General features: G+C 34.2%; 2 protein-coding genes and 1 long non-coding RNA gene across 3 annotated transcripts; 1 reads left to right on the top strand and 2 right to left on the bottom strand.

The window, feature by feature from the left end:
* Positions 1–1,614: 1,614 nt before the first annotated feature.
* LOC134694690 (uncharacterized) lies at positions 1,615–22,511 on the bottom strand. Its single transcript, XR_010102584.1, has 3 exons — positions 22,358–22,511; positions 3,324–3,416; positions 1,615–2,326 (listed from the first exon to the last, which is right to left on the bottom strand). It is a non-coding gene; the product is annotated as an uncharacterized LOC134694690 (long non-coding RNA).
* LOC134695132 (uncharacterized) lies at positions 6,379–13,299 on the top strand. Its single transcript, XM_063556318.1, has 3 exons — positions 6,379–6,469; positions 9,411–11,623; positions 12,563–13,299. The coding sequence occupies exons 2-3, from the start codon at positions 9,422–9,424 to the stop codon at positions 13,172–13,174; spliced, it is 2,814 nt and encodes a 937-aa protein (XP_063412388.1). The 5' UTR covers positions 6,379–6,469; positions 9,411–9,421; the 3' UTR covers positions 13,175–13,299.
* Positions 15,014–16,249, bottom strand: LOC134695255 (uncharacterized). The gene has a single exon (XM_063556473.1). It carries the CDS (start codon positions 16,247–16,249, stop codon positions 15,014–15,016), a length of 1,236 nt encoding a protein of 411 aa, XP_063412543.1.
* Positions 22,512–23,428: the final 917 nt, after the last annotated feature.

Raw genomic sequence — 23,428 nt, 5'->3', positions numbered from 1 at the left:
GAACTTCTATTCTACAATACTTCATAGCATGTATGCATGCCTGTAGCATGTATTGTACTGTTTTTGGAATACTGGTTTTAATTATGTAATCTTAAAGAAAAAGAAAAACGGTGATGATTATGGTACAAACCAATTACGCATAACACACAATATCACTAACATAACACAACGAAATGCAATTATTCCTACATATAAAAGGTGAAAATATAATTTCATTCTAGCTAAATTACGTTGGTTCTTATGGCGCGATACCATATTTGTTTCTTATGCAAAAGCTTTCATTTAGAACAGTTTTTCCGTCTTTATGATCAAGATAAATTTTCTTCAAATTTGAAAATTCCAATTTTTTAGAAAAAAAAAGCAACTTATGATAATCATCATGATATTTGACAATAAAAGAATCCTGTCTGTATGATCTAAGAAATAAACTCATCATAAATACAATGTGTTCAAGTTTGCTCTTTTAAAAACTTATCGTTCAAAGAGTTCACGTTTCACCAGGGAAAAGAAGAATACACGTTTTACTATATAACAGAAATGAAACAGAATGTTCCCCATGCTCATAATGATCAAAGGCCAATTCCATGCAGTGTTATTAATTTATACCAAAAAGAAAGTGTTATGTAATTTGAATTAATTAAAAATCCTTGGATGACAATACAAATGAATTCCAAAAATGATAAAAGTGGGACGAAATATACCAGAGGAACAGTCAAACTCATACACAAAATAAAGGGTCAACGCTATGACTAAAAATGAAAAAGACAAACAGACACACAATAGTACACATGACACAACATAGAAAACTAAAGAATAATCAACACGAACCCCACCAAAAACTAGGGGTGATCTCAGGTGCTCTGGAAGGGTAAGTAGACCCAGCTCCACATTTGGAACCCGTGATAAGGTTTTTCAATTATCATGCATAAGATCAACAGCTTTGAGCTATAATTAACAGTCTCCGGGACAAGTTTGCAATTCCGCTGAGTGCAAAAGTTGTCACCTTAATTTTTGGAGTTAAGTCAAAACAAAGTTGATAACTTGGTTGGTATTGGTTCCCTGATATTTGTCCTAAAAAAATTTGGCTCTAGCACCACTGTTGAAAAAGTTATGCCCCTTTTTTCAACAATTTCCTCAGAGGAAAAGTACTTTTCCTCAAGGGAAATCAAATTTCCCTGAAGGAAAAAGATTTTTCCTCAAGGGAAATTGTTTTTTCCTCAAGGGAAAAAGATTTCCCTTAGGGAATTTGCTGCATAATTATTTCCTTAGAGGAAATTCCTTTTCCTTAGAGGAAATTCTTTTTCCTTAGAGGAAATTCTTTTTCCTTTGAGGAAATTTGCAGCTTTACATTATCCTTTGAGGAAATACTTTTTCCTGTGAGGAAATTTGTAGCTTCAAATTTTCCTTGGAGGAAATACTTTTTCCTGTGAGGAAATTTTTTACAAACACTTTTCCTTGGAGGAAAATTCAAGACAACAAATTTCCTCTGAGGAAATCATTGTTCTTCAAATTTCCTCTAGGGAAATTTCTGAACATCAAATTTCCCTTAAGGAAATGTTTTTCCTCTATGGAAATCTCATAACAGTACAAACAGCATTAATATATTTTCTGCTAGACTGAATTATTGATACAAAAGATAATTTAAACTTTAATACTGTAATACAAATTTTCATGGTGAGTATTTAACATACAAAAACAAAAGGCTGAATGTTTAGCATGTTTAAGACAATACAATAAGCAAAACGCTATGAATAGCATACCATTTTGTGATGTTATTAATATTGTGCTCATATTTGAATATTAAATAAAATAAACACTTTTCATGTCAAATTAACTTGTTTCTGTTACAGCTGCTGTGCATTCAACCCCCTACATAACAGTTCAGTGCATAAATAATTCAATCCACAAGACATCTTCCTTCAATTTGTTGAATAAATTTTGGCAACATGTTCTTCAAACATCTTCTTTGTATATATATTTGATATGATGGAGCCATGTACATGAATGGATAAAGCAGGTGTTTATTTCGACAACAAACATGACAAAGACACTATTATTTTTCTTAATTTCTCCATAATCCATCAGTGAATATGAATGTAGGTTGTTACATTTTACACAATTGTGTTCTTTGATAGTACTCCATTTTGTTTATAGCAATTTTGTAGGATTTTTTTCTATTTCTTTTTCCAGAAAAACACACAGTTGAGTTCATTTCACATTAGTAATCCAATTAGCACATTATGTAGAAAAGTATTAACAATTAAAATTCCTCTTCAGTATAGACCTGCAGGACCTGTTGATGATCATAAAAACCAAGATATCTGACCTATAAATACACAAAATAAAAAGAAAATGTTATAAATTGAGAAAAAAAAACAGCAATATAAATAAGCTTATTTTATCATGTTTTAATGAACATTTTGAGAAACTTTCATTTGATATTCTTACTTGTCATGCTTATGAGTTCTCTTATTTCAGTGTTTTGTGTCCAAGATTTAATATTCTTTGTTTAGTGCCTTGCAGTGATATTTAAAGTTGAGCCACTTGCAATAGTTGTTAAAGAATGTTCATATGTTGTGTTAATATTTGAACCACTGTCCTATATTATGGTCAGGTTGAGTGCTCACAGACACGAGGCCTAAATTAAAATATTGTTTGTTTCCCTAATCCCTATTTTGACAAGCCAGGTGTGGGTAGGTCATGTAGGTAGGTAGGTAAATAATTTTATTTTTCCCAAAAGCCTGAATATTATCTAATGATCCGGTAAGCCCGAAAAATCAGAAATGAATATAATAATATTTGGCTTAGTTTTGACAATTAAATTTTATGAGTAGGACCATTTTTGCAGGGTCGGTCGGGATTGGAGAAACAAACAATATTTTATATTCGGCCTGATTTTTTTTATTAATTGTTATTGCCTTATTGAAATAAATTGGATTGTTTAAATCTTTATATGTTGGGATCTTTAATGAATGACCTATAAAGGAAGTGTTTTCTCATTATTGAAGGCAGGCCCATGATTGGCCTTTAATTTCTTGCATCCGCTTCATTGAACTCTGGTGGATAAGTCACTCATTTACCATACCACATTTTCTTATTTTTATATGAGTCACCATTCAAAAGGCAATTTCTTTTATTACTGTAATTCAGAAATTATCCAAACTTTTAAGTAATGGGAATAATGTGACTGGGTGAGTATTGCAAAAATAAGAAATCATATTTTGATAACAGAAACATATATATATATATATCATGTTATGATATACAATAAGTTGTCCATTCCCTGAAAAATCTGAATTTACAGTATATAGAAGTGGTCTTACCATTTAGGCCTTGTTGTATTCTGTTTATCTTGTTTTGCGCTCATTTCTATTGTAACTGTTTATATTTTTCATTATTTTTCTATATTTCTTGTCCTATAAAACACAAAAAGGGTAAAAACTATTATTAAACATCAGTTTGTGTTTTTCTTTATATGCAGTTATATTTAAAAAGAATGGAATATTTGTGCTTTTTCATTTCACAAACTTTTTGCCAGTCATGACTTTCAAAGACTTTCACCCTGGTCAATAGTTTAAAAAAACAAACATTCCCATACTTTTTCTTTGTGTTCGTACTAATTTTTCATTTAACAAAAAAGACATGATTCAACTATTCTTCTATAATTTGTTTCGCTTGACTACGTTAAACTCTGAAATATTGTTAACAGTATAATCAGTATGTGTCTCACTCGTCAAAATTTCAAATTAATATATAAATAACCAATAAAAATGCTATGCATGGCTCAGCTTGATACAAACGTACAGGTTGAACCCAGAACAGTTTGGGCAAGTATGGACACAACATTCAAGCTCGATACAACTCTGAATTTTAAATTTTTATTGTGATTCAATAGTTGATGCAGCATAGGTTTCGGACACAGAATGAATGTGGTCCAAGTACTTAAAAAAATTTAAATTGACAATTAACCTCTAAAATGGTCCAATATTCAAAATCTCAATACATGGTTAGATGCAGCATATCAACATGATCAAAGAACCCCAATAATTCATTTTTTGATGAAATCAAATAAAGTTAAATTTTGGACCCTTTAGAACTCAATGTGGACCAATATGATAATGGGCCAAAATATAAAAAATCTTAACCATTATAACGAATGGTTAGATTCAGCATATCAAAGAGCCCCATATAATCAATTTTTGCTGAAATCAAACAAAGTAAAATTTTGGACCCCGATTTGGACCAACTTGAAATTTGGGCCAATAATAAAAAAATCTTAGTAAATATTCAGATTCAGCATATTAATCTGAACACCAAGAATTTAAATATTGTTATAATCAAAATAAGTTTAATTTTGGACCCTTTGGACCTAAAGGTAGACCAATTTAAACAGGACCAAAAAACTAGGAATCTAAATACACAGTTAGATTTGGCATATCAAAGAACTCCAATAATTCAATTTTATATAAAATCAAACAAAGTTTAATATTGGCCCCTTTTGGCCCCTAATTCATGTTATTCCTAAACTCTGAACAAAAACTCTAGTCACAAACCTTGTGTTTGAATTTCACAGATTTCTATTAACTTGTACTAAAGTAATTAAGCGGAAACTAAATGTCCTGGGACAACGACGACTACATGATAAAATTGAGAATGGAAAAAGGGAATGTGTCAAAGAGACAACAACCTGACCATAGATTTGAGGGTTGGAATCCTTTTCTTTTACCGACCAATGCATTTGAATGGGAGATATAGTTGGAACCCTCTTTACTCATGGTTGGGACCCCCCTTTGAAAATGGCTGGATCCGCCCCTGAGAAGCATTATAGAAAAATCTATAAGCTTTAACTCAAAATAAGGATCCATTTTATATTTTTAAAGGGCAGACACAGATCCAGAGGGGGTTTCAAGGGATTGGAACCCCCCTTTTTTTTTGGATTATCAATGCATTTGAATGGCGACATGTAATTGGACCCCCCCCTTCCCCTTTTGTCCTGGGTTAGAATCCCCACCCCACCCCTTTTTAAAATGACTGGATCCGCCCCTTAAGGGTCTATAATTAAGTTTGACAACATCAGACATACTACTTTAACAAAAATAAATGCCACATTTCATCCAATTTAATTTCATCTCTTTTACTTGCTATTTCATCCATAATATTTAAAGAAATATAAATTTGATTTTAATTTGCAAGTTATTAACTATCCAAACTAGAGACCTAACCATGCTAATAGAGTAGATATACTTGACTAATTTAAATCAAACTTGGGGTGACTGGGAACAAAGATTTAAGGGAATGGATGACAGTTTACCTACAATGACCTAGTTTCATAACAATAGCATACATAAATAAAGACTACATGGTCACTCTTATGTTTAAATTTTGGGTGTTCATTTTTTAATGTTTAAAGCTAACAATTTCAAATACATACAAGTATCAAGATTTGATCCTACATTATTTAAATATTGAAAAAAATAGCTTTTTAAATTTGGATCTAACGTTATATATAATTGTGTATGTCACATGGGTGTAAAGCATCTGAAAAATCATTAGCCGTCTCATATTAATTTCAGTTCTTCAAAAGGCAAATTTATATGAGCTTATGCTGAAAATAGAGATTTCTTATTAAGGAGAAATCCCTGCCCCCCCCTTTTTGTGTGAAAAATTTTGTTGATTATATAGGGAATCACAGAAACATGACTGAAGCAAGCATCCCCCATCTGAACAACAACCCCCCAGCCCCCCCCCCCTAGTCCAAATAATTATGATGTCTTGAAAGGGGGTCTGATTGGGGGGTACCGATCCCGGATCCCGCTTACTGTTTTGTCAGATTCCCGTATCCCGCTTACACTATGTACGTAAGCAATTCTCATTTTTTTGTCATTTCCCATGTCCCGCACTACCTCATTTCCCGTTTGCACGACACAATAATATGACTTTCACGTATCACGCTTACAAAAAATCGTCAATCCCGCGTCACGCTTAGACCCCAATGAGACCCACTTGAAAGGCTATTATAATTTTTTTTTACGTCGATGTTAGGCGTCAAAGAAAAAAATATAATAGCCTTTCAAGACGTCATAATTATTTGGACTACCCCCCCCCCCCCCAATGAAAAGTTCTGGATCCGCCCGTCAACCTTTCACTCAGGTCATTGGTGAAGAGTTGTCACACAAAATAAATGATACAAAATGTTCATATGAATATGTTTTTAGCTAGTGTAAGTGTAAGTCAGTCAGGAGGCAACCATTTGATTTGTAGGCTGAAAAATGTGATTAATTTTGTTAGGTAAACCAAGGATTTGTATAGTTAGAAGGATTGGAATCTCGTGAGCTTTTGCATAGACTGTAGTATAACATCTTATGCGACGCGAGGTTTTGTGAGATTACCCATGGTGCATCTGGAAAATGCTAACTAGCTCCGATTAATGGCTGACATTTGCATCACCTAAACAAATATACATCGATATGTAAGTATCTACAATCTATATTTATCAAATATTATGCTAGAAATAAGAAGTTTAAAATGGTTCTGGTGTTATGAATAACTTTTGCGATCACAATAAGAATACACGGCTCCATAGAATGAATTTGCATATTGACCGAAGTGACCTCACCCTATCACGCCTATTGGGCGGTCCTAACATCATTTTCTATTTTTATACTCCTTCCTCAAAAAACGGAGATGAGTGAAAATATTTATATTTTCTGATAGATATATGATTCCTTCGTGTATTGAGTAAATTTCGTAGTGATTGGTGCATTAGTTTTCCTAATTTTTCCCTTTTTTTGAGTTGATTACAACAAAAATGGCGTTCTTGAGCAAAAATAGGGGTGGCTTCGGAAAAATGAATAAAACTTTTTGAATTGGCCTAGAGTAACGTTCAAACATGTTTACAAACGTGAAACATTGGTGATAAAGTGTATTGAAGAAAGCTCAAACCGCTAAATAAGGGAATTGTGATACTTTACTGTCTTGAAAAATCAATGTGGTTCTCAGATGAATTGTAATATAACAGGCCGAAATTGGGAGGGGATCCAGTTGTCATTATCATCTGATACTTCCTTCCTGTTTCTACCGAAATGAAACTGTTATAAACCCATGTGTTTTGAGGTAGTTTAACATCAAGAAGTCATGTTCCATAGAAAACACCATAGATTTGCCTTTGTCGACAATGCATTAATATTGATGGTAATCTTTTTCAAATGTTTAGCCCAATGTTTAGCCAGTTTAGCCCGTATGATCAAACGTTCAGCCAAGGTCAAGTTAATTTGTGAAAGTACTCACAGGCACTTGTTTCTATCCATATGAAGGTCGACTATATCCATCTTCTACTTCAAAGTCGAACTTCATAGGGATAGATATCGATACATATAGAAAGAAGTGGCACCACCTCAACACAACTCATAATCTGACATCAAAATACATTATCTAATGAAAGCTTGAAGGTACTTCATTATACAAAATATACAGCATTGCCTCCAGTTATGTACACCCATCGGCATGTATATCTGACATCTGTTTAAACACATACACGTATCACATGCATAATAGGAGCAGTCTTGAGACTTCTCTCGGACCAACTGCTAGTCATTACATTGGCATTGCCATGTTTACTTTGTATATATATACATTTGTACATCTCCTAAATAAGAAATAAGAGGATGCATAATATGAGCAGTCTTGAGACTTCTCACGGCCCAACTGCTTGTCATTCATGTCATACATAAAAAAAACAAGATGCGGTATGATTTCAATTGTGACTTATTTCCCTAAAAAGAGATTAACTGACATCCAAGTTAACAATGTACAGAAGGAGATGATTGTTCAATTAGTACGTCATTTACAATAGCTTAATAACCCACATTTGTAGGGTCAACAGACGTAACTCATTCATAAATATGAATTTTAGATTGGTCTACATACATTGTATATATGTATATATGCTTTTGGTAGATTGTTATTAGGTTGTTTAGGTAAGCTTCTTCATTTAAATTTACATATATAAGAAAGAAGATGTGGTATATATGATTGCCAACGAGAGTTTACATGTTATGGAAATGAACAAAGTACATGTACATTGTACATGTGAACAGACAGATAAAATAACTCACGATATGAAAATGTTTTTTTTTTACCAGCATTGTTCAATGATACACATGTGATATAATAACCAATTAATCTTTCCTAAGTACTTTTCGAAAGCAAAATATGTGTGAAGTTCAAATGTGAATTAAATAGAAAAATCTTACCATTGCAGTGATTGCACACTGATTATTATTTGTCAGAATTGAAAGTGCCCCTTTTATGTCTAGATAAAACACTATAGTTGTATAAAAAAAGGAAGATGTGTTATGATTGCCAATGAGACAACTCTCCACAAGAGACCAAAATGAAAACTATAGGTCACTCTACAGCCTTTAACAATGAGCAAAGCCCATACCACATAATCAGATATAAAAGGCCCTAAAATGACCACGTAAAACAATTTAAACTGGAAAACTAACAGCCTTATTTATATACAAAAACTTAATAAATAACAAATATATATTTGTACATTCTCTCTAGCCGGGTTGTTGTGTCTTTGACACATTCCCCAATTCCATTCTCAATTTTATGTAACACATCAACAAACGACAACCACTGAATTACAGGCTCCTGACTTGGGACAGGCACATACACACATAAAATATAAATGTTATTACATTTAGGTTCTGGATTACCTTTTTTTATATGTACTTATATATATGCATACATTATACATGTTATATGTTAAAATGTATATATATATTAACCATGCATTGCACTAAGCTTACACTTTGAGCTGGACTTTTGAAGTGCTAAATGAAACATAAATTGACAATTATATGTCACTGTACAGCTTTCAACAATGAGCAAAGCTCATACCACATGGTCAGCTATAAAAGGCCCCGAAATGACAAATGTTAAACATTTTAAACCAGAAAACTAACAGCATAATTTATATCATATAATTTATGTTGTCTATGTACAAAAATAAAAGAATAATTAATATATATATGTGACACATTAACAAACGACAACTTCTGAATAACAGGCTCCTTACTTGGGACAGACACAGGCATCCAAGATGTGTTGTGACACATGATCATTGTGTTGAAAAAGTCATATTATAACATTTTTTTATTGCGAATATAAAATAGAAGATGTGGTATGATTGCCAATGAGACAACTGTCCACAAGAGACCAAAATGAAACATACATTAACAACTATAGGTTACTGTGTCGCCTTCAACAACGAGCAAAGTCCAAACCACATAGCTATAAAAGGCCCGATATGACAATGTAAAGCAATTCAAACGAGAAATTTAACCGTTTAACGGCCTTATTTATAAAAAAAAATAAACTCAATATTACGTTTTTTTTTGCAGTATTCACCAAAATGCCAAAACTTAAGAAAAGAAGAAATGTCCAATCACAAAGAAAGGTCCCAAAAAAACCTAACCAGTCGTCTGCCAACAGCAGTTTCAATCTTGACCATTCACACACCAGTCATGATCATGTAGACTTAACGACAGCATGCCTTGAAGAAGAAATAGAACTAGGATTGATAAATTCTGCAGAAATCGAAGACATTGAACCAAAGCAGTCATCTACCAACAGCAGTTTCAATCTTGACCATTCATACACCAGTCATGATCATGTAGACTTAACAACAGCATGCCATGAAGAAGGAATGGAAATAGGATTGATAAATTCTGCTGAAATTGAAGACATTGAACCTATACAGACACAGCTAGATCATGTAGATGTTGAAGATATACAGCTAGAAGAGAGCCTTTATTCTGACCCTGTTAGTTCAACAATGCCTTATGAAGATTTGAAAAGTAATCTACAGAAATACCTAAGTACTTCATATACACTTGATCAAAACAGTGACTTCATTCAAATTATGCAGTTGTATCCATCTACAGGCACTGCATCAGTAAAACTAAATGTTACTATTGACCAGAAGTTTGCAGCCAAAGTATTTGTTCACCGGATAGAACTTTGCTCCGATCACCAATTATGGAAAGATTTGCCAACAACATTTGATTCAATTATTAACATTCAGTCTTTACTATCTAAACTTGAGAGCTTCTCTGTGTGTGTTGGGAACTATGAAAATGACCTTATCGATGTAATACCAATTGGCAGCGCAGTGCAACATGCTAAACCTGCTTCAACAAACTGTCATGGTTATAGAGAGGGTGATTTCGGTGCAGTCAAGGGAACTATATCATATTCGTCAACAGTCCGCAATGTTCAATGTGCACTCCTTGTGCAAGGTCACAGATGTTACCAGTGCAGTCAACTGAGACGTATTTTAGTAGGCAGGAAGTACAGACAAGAAGAAAAGCTACGCAAAACTCAGGAAACCTCAGGCCCAACTGACTATCTTCACAGTAAGATGCAGCACAGTAATATGTCAAAGCTGCAGCTGATAGAAAAAATTCACCAACAGAAAGACAAGATCACCAATCTACAGAATGAGATATTACGCACTAGAAATCAGTTTCAACGAGAGATGGCCAGCAAAGGGGTTATACTGGACTTCAGCCAATCACTTGAAATTAAAGATACCATGGCAACATGCAATGCTGAGATGGAAAAAGCATGTCCTGATGAAAATTCATATCAAAGATTGTTCTGGACTGAACAAATGAAGTGTATGAATCTACAGTCAACAAAAGGTATGCGATGGCATCCTATGATTTTGAGATGGTGTCTCTATCTACGTCAAAAGTCTTCTGCAGCATATGATGCCCTAAGAGATTCAGGATTTATCACACTACCTAGTTCCAGAACCCTGTTTGATTACTCTCATTATACCCGGAGTGACAACGGATTTTTACCTGATGTCATGAAAGTCCTGAAGGAAGAAGCTACCAAAAGAGACATGTATAGCAAAGAGGATGTTTGGAAAAACTATGTAGGAATTCTCTTTGATGAGATAAAGATCAAGTCTGACCTAGTTTATGACAAGCATACAGGGGAACTAATTGGTTATTGTAATCTGGACAAAGTTGGCAACCAAATTATGGAGATGGAGAGGAGCCTTAAAGACAGTTCATCTGATGACATTGCAAAATACATGCTGGTCTTAATGGTAAGAGGTGTGGCTACAGATCTGAAGTTTCCTTTGGCTGGGTTTGCAACACTAAGCATTACAGCAGACTTTCTGTATCCCATAATCTGGAAAGCGATACGTATATTAGAAACAACCAGTGCTGCTCAACTAAAAGTTTTATTCCTAACCTGTGATGGTGCATCAGCAAATCGTAAATTCTTCAATCTTCATGGACAAGTTAATGACTTTGTTTACTTCACAGATAATCCGTTTTCAGAAGATGGCAGGAAAATTTACTTTGTGTCAGATGTTCCCCATTTAATTAAGACTACTCGTAACTGCTTCAGCAACTCATTTTCACACCTGAACACTCGCAAATTGTGGAATAATGGAAAAGACGTGTCCTGGATTCATTTGTTGACCTTGTTTGAGCAACATTGTGAGATGTCACTTTACACTCCATGTCCTAAACTGACAAGAAGCCACCTTGACCTAACACCATTTGGACGCATGAAAGTGAATTTAGCTGCACAGGTAAGAATTAAAATCATGTATTGATTAAGTTTACAAATTTATACATGTATGAGCCTTAGTTTAAAATCAAAATAATTTAGACTTCCTGATTTGTAATGCATTTTGAATATTGATATTTTAGCCTAGCATTAATCTTGTAAATGTGTGTTACATGCATATTCTTTTGTACACAAATATTTGTTTCTAAAATAGCAGGGGTCATATCTCATATTGTATGATCCTTTCATTCAGATATATACACCTTATAAACAAGGCTCATACATTGTATGTTAGACACTTAACCAGCCATCTTTTGTTGGTGGGTCCCACTGCAGGCTTTTGAAACCATTTCTGGGGATTTCAAAATCAGTCTCCCACATGATGACTGGTTTGTGTCTTGCGAATTTTATCTGATATGTTCATGATGTTCATAAAAAAAGACTATTGAGCAGCAAAAACATCATATACATGTATCTCACACTTTGAGAAATGTTTGATAGCATATTATATACGGTCGTACAGCATGTACAGAGTAAATTATTATCTGCACTATTGACATCTTGTTTCATTGTTGCAAAATAAATGTACAGTTTAACTTGTACAATGTATAATAAATGAACATGTACCATATATATGCATTTTTACATGTTTGTATTACCTATACATGTACATGTAAATTCAAAAATAGAACTTTTTGAATGAGGAACAGAAATGTCCATTTGATAATCATGAAAATCGCTACTTTAGGAAAACCGTCTTATATCATTAACCATAACTGTATAATGCGAGTTCTGGTTATTGTTATTCAATAGGAGTCCAATTAAAAAAACTTGCATTAATCTTATCATGTTAATTTCTGGTACTGAAGTTACAGTCATTTATCATCATTATCTATGTTTATATTATATATGTTTATGTATGATTTGTTACAATTCTTTTAAAATGTTTAATCAATTTCAGGTGCTGAGTTCTACTGTGGCAAATGCTTTGGAGATGATGTACGGTGATAATGTTAGTGAAACAGTTAATTTTCTCCGGATAATTGACAAATTTTTTGACTGTCTAAATGTCAGAAACCTCTATGAGGGACGAAATAAGCGGAATCTGAATTTGAATCCATACACCAATATAAATGACGAAAGGCTTCAGTGGCTTACTGGTGACTTTTTAAGTTATTTTGATTTGTGGGAGCAATCTGTTATGCAGAGACCAGGTGAATTTACAAACAAGCAGAGGAAATGTATGCTTTTAAGTAGACAAACATTAACTGGTTTGAAGATAAGTGTGCTTTCCATTGTGGCATGTGTCAAATTTCTTCTTGAGATTGGAGCTAAGTTTGTTTTAACCCACAACTTCAACCAAGACCCACTCGAACAACATTTTGGGCATTATAGACATAGAGCTGGTGACAACTCAAATCCAACTGTGTATGATGTACGACACATGATGACAACAATGCGAGCCGTAGGAGCCCAGGCCTTGGCACCACGACACTCTAACATTAACAACAAGGAAAACAGAAATATGGTCATTGACAACAGCAAGTTACCAAAACGTGGAAATTACTTTTGATTAAATGTATGAATGTATGTTATATTAATGTGAATCAAAAACTCAGGTCACAATTATTTTTTGTAAATTTTAAGGAGTCTATAGTTATGTCACATTATTTAAGTGATCATATAATATTTCTGATCTTTTCCCTAACCATGCATTGCATATGTATATACATGTATGGTGTGTGGTTAAAATGTACAATCAACAATGATGTTAAGATGAATGTATTAAAAAAGCAGATATACAAAACAAGTATGCAGTATCTTAATTTAAATGTATCGCAAATTTTTTGGTTCAATGAATTATATTACAGTTATATTTCTTCATGCAAAATAACTCGAGCTGTACTTGTTGTTTTAGTTTATACAAATCTTTCACTTAAAGAATTGTCCTTTCTGATCCTGAAATATCTGCCACTGGACGTAAAACAGACTTTGTTAATGTGTAGGGGATCTTACTTATAATAATGATGTTTTCTGTCACATGGTTATTGTGATGTCAAATAGATTAAATTGTCTTTCTGGTCCTGAAATAGTTGCCACTGGACATAAAACAAACTTTCTGTTAATTATTTGTTAATGGGTAGATGATCTTGTTTGAATTAATTATGTTTTCTGTCTATAGTAAATGTATCAAATACTAGTAGATTAAATTGTGCAAAATTAGGTACTAGTAATTTAATAGTAGTTTTGTTTGTTAATTTGTTTTTTACAATGTATTATATAATTAAAATAACATTTTGTAATATAAAATATATTTGTGTTATTTGAGGATGTACTTAGGCATTTAGGTGAGGTTTTGGAATTTGTGTCGACTGTTGGTACTCCTTGGTGTTTTTCCATACAATACAATGTAAAATATTTTGCCCCATAACACTCATGTATTTTTTCATATCAGACTTAATAGCTTATATGAAAGGTCATTTACCAAAATTTTAGAAGATTCTTGATTTTCTTTCTTATGTTTTGAGACCCAATAATACCCATGCAAATTAAATATAAGGTACATAAAAGTATGCCATATTTTAAATCTCAAATATCTAGAAAGAGGTCCATGACCTATCAATATTTTAGCTAATCTTTATTCTTAATTATATATATTAATGCTTTATCAGCTTAAATTATTAATTGTAATTTCTGAATTTTTACCTATCCTCACCGAAGTACATCTTTAACATAATCCACTAAATGTCAGTTGTTGATGAGGTTTTTTTTTAACATTGTCTCTCTTGTTTGAACATGTATATATATCTGATGCTAATTTATTTGTGAAATTGGATGTCTTTATTTTGATGTAAAAATAAATTATTGAACATCATCTATCAATTTTCTTTACATGACAGATTTTTTAGGTAAATATGTATGAGTAATGTCTTTGAGTAGTGAAATAAGGAGATGTGGTATAAGGTCGCCAATGAGACAATTCATGCAACTATCCACCAAATAACAAATGAACATCTTATAAGCAAATGTATGTATGTTTTCTTTACAGCCTTCATCAATGAGCAAACCTATCCGACATTTCAAATGAAATCTCTCACATTTCATAATGTACAACAGTTTGAAGGAAAAAAGCAACAACCTACACTCATCCAATATACAGAGATCAATTATAAAGACAAACTCAAAATAAAATATTTTTATTTGATACATTTTTTGCACATGACAAAAGTCTTTATGCTTTACAAGTACATATATACATGTATGCTATAAAGTCAATACAAACAAAGAATATTTAATGTGTACTTTTTCAAGACTTTTCGGTCAACATACCAGGAATGGTTATTCTCACTCATTATTGTTTCTTACATCTACATTAAGCATTATCAAAGTTAAAACACACAGAAAAGTCAGATTAATTAGAAACTATTTCCTTTAATGCTTTGCGTAAACCAGATGAAGCTTTGCTGCTGTTACTTATCTTATTTCTTTCAATACGGGTGAAAGCATACCCACGGACAGTCAGAAAGAGATGAATAATGTCTTCTGTCATGGATGACATGGTATCACAAGTCTCACCTTTGAACATAATGTCTGTATAGTACTTTACCATGAAGGATTCCATAAATGATTCTTTGAGGGGTTGTAATGACAGAGAGCTTGCACTATAAGGTGGACTTATACATTTACGAACAATCGTTTCAAGTTCTCTTACTAGAAAGAAAAATGTATCACATGGTTTCTGAAGACCACCCCTGTCCTGTTTGGTAAACCACTTTCCATATGTAGTAACAAATGTAGTGTTATTAGTACTGTTCAACAATTTGCTTACTATGGACGATTTATTAGTGGAAGCACAAGAGTAGCGTTTCTTCAATGCCTTAATGATGAAACCGGCTATATAATATAGGATAGACTGGTCATTTGTACTAAGATGGGACTGTTGTGTGTCGGATGCTTGCTTGACGACCTTAATTTGCTGCACAAAAATTTCACCAATAATGTCCTCAATAAATAGTTGGATAAACAAATTCACAACAGTTGGGGTGAATGTTAGACACAATTCAGTTATTTCTTCTTTAAGTGTGTGGTCACTTCTCAAACAATGTAACTGCCTAAACAGTTGCTCACGATCACAAGATGTGGTCAGATTAGTAGAACTTGTTACAAATATGGTTTTAAATCTATTTCCCAATATTGTACGAATAGTTTCAGAAGAAGAAGCAAATTTGCACATAACACTTATGTCATCATTCAGAAGAAAAGGATCATTTTCTATGTTGCTCAGGGTTGAAGAAAAGGCTGTTGGAAAGATTGTGTCAAAATCATTTCCACTAAACTGGAAATGTTTTTTCTCACTCTTAGGGACAGATGTTTTAAATGTTTTGTTCTCACTAGCTTTAGCATCAATGTTGTGTTGTTTTTTTACATGGCCACGAAATCCAGCAATAGTTTTTAATTGTTTTTTACACTCAGGACATGTGTAATAAGTCTGGTCACCTGAACCTGAAGATGTCTTTGGTTGTTTAGGCTTAGAGCAGGTGTCATCACCACTTACATCGCTGTTACTATTGTCGGTGTCATACTCTGTGTATTCACCTAATAAAAAATCAAGATCAATATCGTGATCCCAGGATAAAAAATCTGACATTTTCGATTAACTGATTCATAAATAATAATCATTTTAAGGATGTGTTAACTATTTATCATAAATCATTTTACTCAGCTTTCGGATTGATCTTTGATCTTGTTTAAAATTTGATTTTTATGTAAACAAGTATTATGTTCTATTATTACCTTACCTCTGTATCTTTAACCTCCTATATAGGAGAACCACACCAGTGTCTTCATATATATAGGCACTAGTATGTCTAACATGTGCAGCAATATCCTCCACCTGTGTGCTTTATATATACGTGTAGTCCAATACCATCGAGTTTGGTTTAATATATACAGTTTATTTACACATTGTTCACAGCACTGATTCTTGGTTATTACACCTTTACGTTTTTCTTGTCCTTTTTCCATCCTTTTGACAGGAAACGATATCTGGTGGTGTGTAACAAAAAGAGAAGTCGGCGGCTACAATATTCAATTTCGGCCATTAGTTGTGCATCTAATTTTAGATTTTCCCGCAGCATTGTAATGTCCAGTAGAATTTGCATCTTTACTTTTGATGATTGCTTATGAAAGTCTACATTTCTTGAATCCTTCAGAATGGCACTAATTTCATCCATAATTGAATTCCTAGTATCGGCTAACCCTTCACATTCCAGGATAAAATGTTCCAGCGTTTCGTCTCTTTGGTGACATATAAGACAGATCGGGTCTGTTTCATTTTCATACATTTTTATTCTGTGTGACTGCAAAATGTATGTGCCGGTTAGCATTTTTAGCTTTGGAGGAATTCTTCCTATGTCTCTAGCTGATTGACATTTGATTTTTAGTAGAGGATGTAGCTTCCCTTGGTGAAATTCCGTGTAATTTAAGTGTTGTAGGCCTTTGTAGTAAGGAACCATTCTTGTTATTGACTCGCTCCAGTGTTTTTGGGTAGTTCGGTTTATCATTGTGGTCCATTTTTCTTTCTTCATAGGTATATCAAGGTAGGTGTTGATTTCATCCATGTTATATTTTGAAAGGATCTTTTTGAGTTGTATAAACCAGCTATTACTGTCCAGCGATTTAACACTGATTTGTCTCCGCGCCAGTTGTTTTTCCGTGCTGCTTTCATCTTGGTTACAGATGTTGTTAAATAATCCCAGTGCTCTTTTGTCAATTTGCGCTTCGACGGGTAGTATTCCTGATAGTATGTACACCGCCGGGTCTGGAGTTGATGTAGGAAGTGAAAGCAGCTGTTTCAGTAATCTTTTCTGGAATTTTTCTAGTTGAAGTAGCATAGCTGTTTTGGGTAGTAATAGTTCCATTCCGTAGAGTAACACAGGGCTAATGTATGTTTTAAACAGGTGTACCAGTGTTTCTGGGTCTAGTCCATTATGTCCATGGAAACCACCGCCAAATAAGCCGTATGCACTTCTTCTAGCTTTCTTGATATTTTCCTCCACATTTAAAGTAACGTTTTCCTTCATTGATGTTGTTCGAATTATTCCAAGATGTAGTGCCTGCTTGACATTTGGCATAACGTTATTTCCAATGTTGAATATACACTCGTTGGTATTGTTCTTTTTATGAGTTTTTGACAAGAGGTTTAACGCCACACTTTTTTGGGGCTGTAGCTCATAGCCTTCCATGTACGCAAAATCGTGCGCCATATTTATCAGCACTTGTGTGTCGTCTTCTTTTGTACTCATTAAAGCTATATCATCAGCACAGGCGCTGGCATTGCATGTTATATTACCAATCCTTATACCAAGATTTGAGTTTTCTAATCTGTCTAGTAGTGGATTTACGTAGAGCTTGTATAGGTCCGTGCTGAGTATTCCACCTTGACGAACACCCAATGAGACTGGGAAGCACTCAGAGATATTTCCTCCCCATTTGATGGTACTGGCAGCGTTTTGGTGCAGACTACTTATTAGTGACCAATGTTTGTCTTCTATACCTGCTTGGTACACTCTTCTCATCATATGGGTATGTATCACTTTGTCAAACGCTGATTTTGCATCCAGTAGTATTATTTGTGCTTCTGTTTCACCGTCATGAACTTCACGATACACTTCTTCCACTGGTAGTGCTGAGTTCATTGGTCCTGAACCACTTGTGAATCCACGTTGATATTTATGTTGCACGGCTTTTACTGATGGTTGTGTTCTATTTTTAAGCACTGTGTCTATTATTTTGCTCACTACAGGCAGCACTGTTATTCCTCTGTAATTTCCTGCATCATTCTTACTTCCTTTGTTTTTGAAAATTGGTGTGAGAAGTCCGATTTTTAGGAGATCTGGCACATATCCTTGTTGGAAAATTTCATTTATGATGCTTTGGAGCAAGATGACCATGATTTCTCCCGCATTAACTATATGTTCAATTGTGATGCCATAGTAGTCAGCAGATTTACCCTTGTTGATATTTTTGATTGCGTTTGAAATTTCTTCCATTGATGCATCAGGAATGTTCTTGCCTTTAACCAGTTGATTTATTATATGAATTTCATGTTCCACATTTTGATGATAGTCGTTGTCAATGTTGATGTTTTCATCGTATGTTGCTAGTGTGCGGAAATGTTCCTTGAAACCTGCTAGTATGTTTTCATCTCCCGTATAGCAGTGTCCATTTACATTCAAGTCCATTATAATTTCTCCGCCTTTTTTACGTGTATTTCTAACTAGCCTATGGAATAGTTTCATATTTCTGGTTCTAGTTTCCATGATCAGCTCTTTTTCGTCCTCTCTTCTTTTTGCAATTTCGACACGGACTGATTTTCGAAAAAGTTGTTTTGTTCGTCGTTTCTCCAAGAAAAGGACATTGTCTAGATCTTCATGTTTTCCTGATTTTACCCATGCATTGTAGCTATTTCGCATCTCCTTAAGAGCAACCTGTATTGCAGGTGTCCATACTTTAAGTTTCGGTTTTGCATTATACGAGGGTTTGATGTTGGAGGATTTAATGGCTGAGTTGGCCATTATCTCACATGTTGTCTGAATAGATTCTTCCAGTCCTATCTGTTTATTGTCTAATTTTTCCAATATCAACTTTGATGATGTGTCGACCATAGCTTTATATAGGTCCATGTCCATTTTGTCCCATTTTATTTTTGGGGTGACATTGCTACTTTTCCTTTGCTTTTGTGTGACCTTCGCGAAATCAAACACACACGTCATTTGTACTGGATGATGATCTGACACATTCATTTTAACGGAGTGTAGAACTGTTTTGTTTGAGAATAGCTTTGGGTCTTTGAGAGTGTGTAGAAAGTAATCAAGTTCCGAACATTCTACTCCAGATGCCTTGATGAAGGTTTTTCCTGCATTGTTGAAGGACAAGTTACACTCTGAGATAAAGTTCCTCAAATATCTATTTCTTTTGCTTGACGTTGCAGTATCGTTTAAGTCCTCGTTTAGGTCTCCTCCAATTATTATGTCGTGCGTTCCATAGTATTTTTGATAGAGTTCATAGAGTTGGTCAATACATTCTAAAAATTCCTCAACATGGTCTCGACTTCCTTTGGACGGTAAGTAAACTGACACGAGCAGCAAGTTGTGCGCACTATTGCTTAATATTTCTATGCATTGGATCTTTTCAGATCCTTCAGATAATGGTTTTATTAAATGATCGATACTTTTTTGCCATATGATAGCAACACCGCTATAATTTTCTCTGTGGTTGTATTGTTTATAATCTGTGGGTTGCTTCTGCCTTGTTTTTGGTTGAATGGGACACCTGCTTGGTCCATAGGTTGTTGCAAACTGTATTTCTGGTATCCTCTGTATACAAGTGGTTGACCTGTTAGGCTGTTGGCTAGGTTCCATTTGTTAGCAGGATTACTTGGTTGCATATATCGTTGTGAATTGTTCTGTACCGGCTGCCCTACATGGGGAGCAGTTTCTGTTGCGTTCTTGGAAGTAATCGGTGTTTTGTCCTGTTTTGATTGCAACAGTGTATTTCTTTCAATGTTGTTAAGTTGAGGAGTTATTTCTTCCGTTTCTTTTTTGTCCTGTTTTGATTGTAATGGTGTAGATCTTTCAACATTATACATTTCAGGATTTATTTTCTCCATTTCATTCATGTCTGCCAAGCTAATTTTGTCCAGTTGTTTGTCTATTTTAGAGAAGACTTATTATTGACTACTTTGTTTATTTAGTTAATCGGGACAATTGATTGAACTGAAACTTAACAGAACAAAGCTTGTAAAAACACTGCCTCTTACACATTTTCAATAATTAGTTTAAACACTTTAATTACGCTTGTCATCAAAAGAAAGTGGGAATAAAAAAAAAATAATTAACGTTTGATTAAAAAACTGAACTATTTATTTCATTTGAAACAAAAGAAAAGTATCCTTACCACCGCAACACTGTTTAGAAGTAAACAAAAACATGAATACGTTTTTACAAAATTTACCGGAAAAATTGTTCCGATATCGTAAGTGACGAGTAGTAGTAGTGGGCTAGTGGCGAGTAGTGAAGTCTCGCCGAAGTATCGCCGCGGAAGAGATTACGATAAACCGCGAGATTCCAATCCTTCTAACTATACAAATCCGACCAATGCATTTGAATGGGAGATATAGTTGGAACCCTCTTTACTCATGGTTGGGACCCCCCTTTGAAAATGGCTGGATCCGCCCCTGAGAAGCATTATAGAAAAATCTATAAGCTTTAACTCAAAATAAGGATCCATTTTATATTTTTAAAGGGCAGACACAGATCCAGAGGGGGTTTCAAGGGATTGGAACCCCCCTTTTTTTTGGATTATCAATGCATTTGAATGGCGACATGTAATTGGACCCCCCCCTTCCCCTTTTGTCCTGGGTTAGAATCCCCACCCCACCCCTTTTTAAAATGACTGGATCCGCCCCTTAAGGGTCTATAATTAAGTTTGACAACATCAGACATACTACTTTAACAAAAATAAATGCCACATTTCATCCAATTTAATTTCATCTCTTTTACTTGCTATTTCATCCATAATATTTAAAGAAATATAAATTTGATTTTAATTTGCAAGTTATTAACTATCCAAACTAGAGACCTAACCATGCTAATAGAGTAGATATACTTGACTAATTTAAATCAAACTTGGGGTGACTGGGAACAAAGATTTAAGGGAATGGATGACAGTTTACCTACAATGACCTAGTTTCATAACAATAGCATACATAAATAAAGACTACATGGTCACTCTTATGTTTAAATTTTGGGTGTTCATTTTTTAATGTTTAAAGCTAACAATTTCAAATACATACAAGTATCAAGATTTGATCCTACATTATTTAAATATTGAAAAAAAATAGCTTTTTAAATTTGGATCTAACGTTATATATAATTGTGTATGTCACATGGGTGTAAAGCATCTGAAAAATCATTAGCCGTCTCATATTAATTTCAGTTCTTCAAAAGGCAAATTTATATGAGCTTATGCTGAAAATAGAGATTTCTTATTAAGGAGAAATCCCTGCCCCCCCTTTTTGTGTGAAAAATTTTGTTGATTATATAGGGAATCACAGAAACATGACTGAAGCAAGCATCCCCCATCTGAACAACAACCCCCCAGCCCCCCCCCCCCCCCTAGTCCAAATAATTATGATGTCTTGAAAGGGGGTCTGATTGGGGGGTACCGATCCCGGATCCCGCTTACTGTTTTGTCAGATTCCCGTATCCCGCTTACACTATGTACGTAAGCAATTCTCATTTTTTTGTCATTTCCCATGTCCCGCACTACCTCATTTCCCGTTTGCACGACACAATAATATGACTTTCACGTATCACGCTTACAAAAAATCGTCAATCCCGCGTCACGCTTAGACCCCAATGAGACCCACTTGAAAGGCTATTATAATTTTTTTTTACGTCGATGTTAGGCGTCAAAGAAAAAAATATAATAGCCTTTCAAGACGTCATAATTATTTGGACTACCCCCCCCCCCCCCCCCCCCCAATGAAAAGTTCTGGATCCGCCCGTCAACCTTTCACTCAGGTCATTGGTGAAGAGTTGTCACACAAAATAAATGATACAAAATGTTCATATGAATATGTTTTTAGCTAGTGTAAGTGTAAGTCAGTCAGGAGGCAACCATTTGATTTGTAGGCTGAAAAATGTGATTAATTTTGTTAGGTAAACTTAATTGTGCTATAAATAAAAATTACCAATCCATTAAAAAATCCGTGAGCCCAATCTCATCCAATGAAATAGATTATTGTCTGTTTTCGAAGTTATATGGAAGTAAGTTAGTAGTCCAGATAATTATGACGCATTGCAAGGCATTTTTTCTGAGGAGAAGTGTAGAATGGGGGAATGGAACCAATACATTGATCGGATCCGAAATGTCCTTCCCAGTAAAGGAGCACCTATTATTTTGTAGGTAATTATTATTAGTGTCGGTGGTCTCACAAGTAAATCAGAGTGAATATTGCATGCACATTAAAATTAGAAGAGAAGAGACAATTATCAACTTGTGTTTTATTCATTTTCTCGCAGTTATTTACGGTAAATCAGCTATATAGACATAGGAAGATGTGGTGTATGTATATATAACACAAAACAGGTGTTCGGTTCTAGTACTATATAGTGGCTATAGTATATGACTTTTAAATAACAATTATCAATTATATCTGTATTCTGTGGCGGGTCGAATGGGATGGAATCCGGGATTGGACTCCTCTAGCTTTTTGTGAGCAATCATTGCATAAATGATAATCTCAGGAATCCTCTCAAGTTCCTATATACAAGGTGATAGGACGTTCCGTTGGGATAGGTTACCTGTGCATCAGGAAAAGTTTTGACACTTAGGTATTGCACTGTTGCATTGCACACCAATCAAAACGCAAACAATATGGGAAAAGATAACATTTTAACCTACACAATATATGAATAAGGTATACACTTTTGAAATCTAAATTATATGAAAAGGATGGGGTAACAGAAACCCAGCGGCAATGACACCCCTTATTTAATAGAGACATGTAGTTGGAACCCCCTTTATCATGGCTAGATCCGCCCATGATTTTTACATGTAAATTAAGCCTCGGGTATTTGTTGGCATAACGGTAACCACGAAAGGGGGGAGGGCTAATTAAAAGCACGAGGAATTATAAATATACAATTCAACAGGGGTAGAATGCATGGAGGAATGGGAATTAAAATTGTCTCTTCACGATAATCGAAAAAAATATCTTGCACGTTATTTTCATCATCTTGTCTGAAACACTCTGAATAAT

This window comes from Mytilus trossulus, chromosome 13 (assembly GCF_036588685.1).
Source record: "Mytilus trossulus isolate FHL-02 chromosome 13, PNRI_Mtr1.1.1.hap1, whole genome shotgun sequence".
Taxonomy (NCBI): Eukaryota; Metazoa; Mollusca; class Bivalvia; order Mytilida; family Mytilidae; genus Mytilus; species Mytilus trossulus.
The sequence above is the reverse complement of the archived record's forward strand: the minus strand, read 5'-3'. Positions and strand labels throughout refer to the sequence as shown.

Coding starts and splice junctions, on each gene's coding strand:
- LOC134695132 (XM_063556318.1), top strand. CDS start 9,422: ATGCCAAAACTTAAGAAAAGAAGAAATGTCCAATCACAAAGAAAGGTC. Junction 11,624..12,562: donor AAGTGAATTTAGCTGCACAG/GTAAGAATTAAA, acceptor AATCAATTTCAG/GTGCTGAGTTCTACTGTGGC.
- LOC134695255 (XM_063556473.1), bottom strand. CDS start 16,249: ATGTCAGATTTTTTATCCTGGGATCACGATATTGATCTTGATTTTTTA.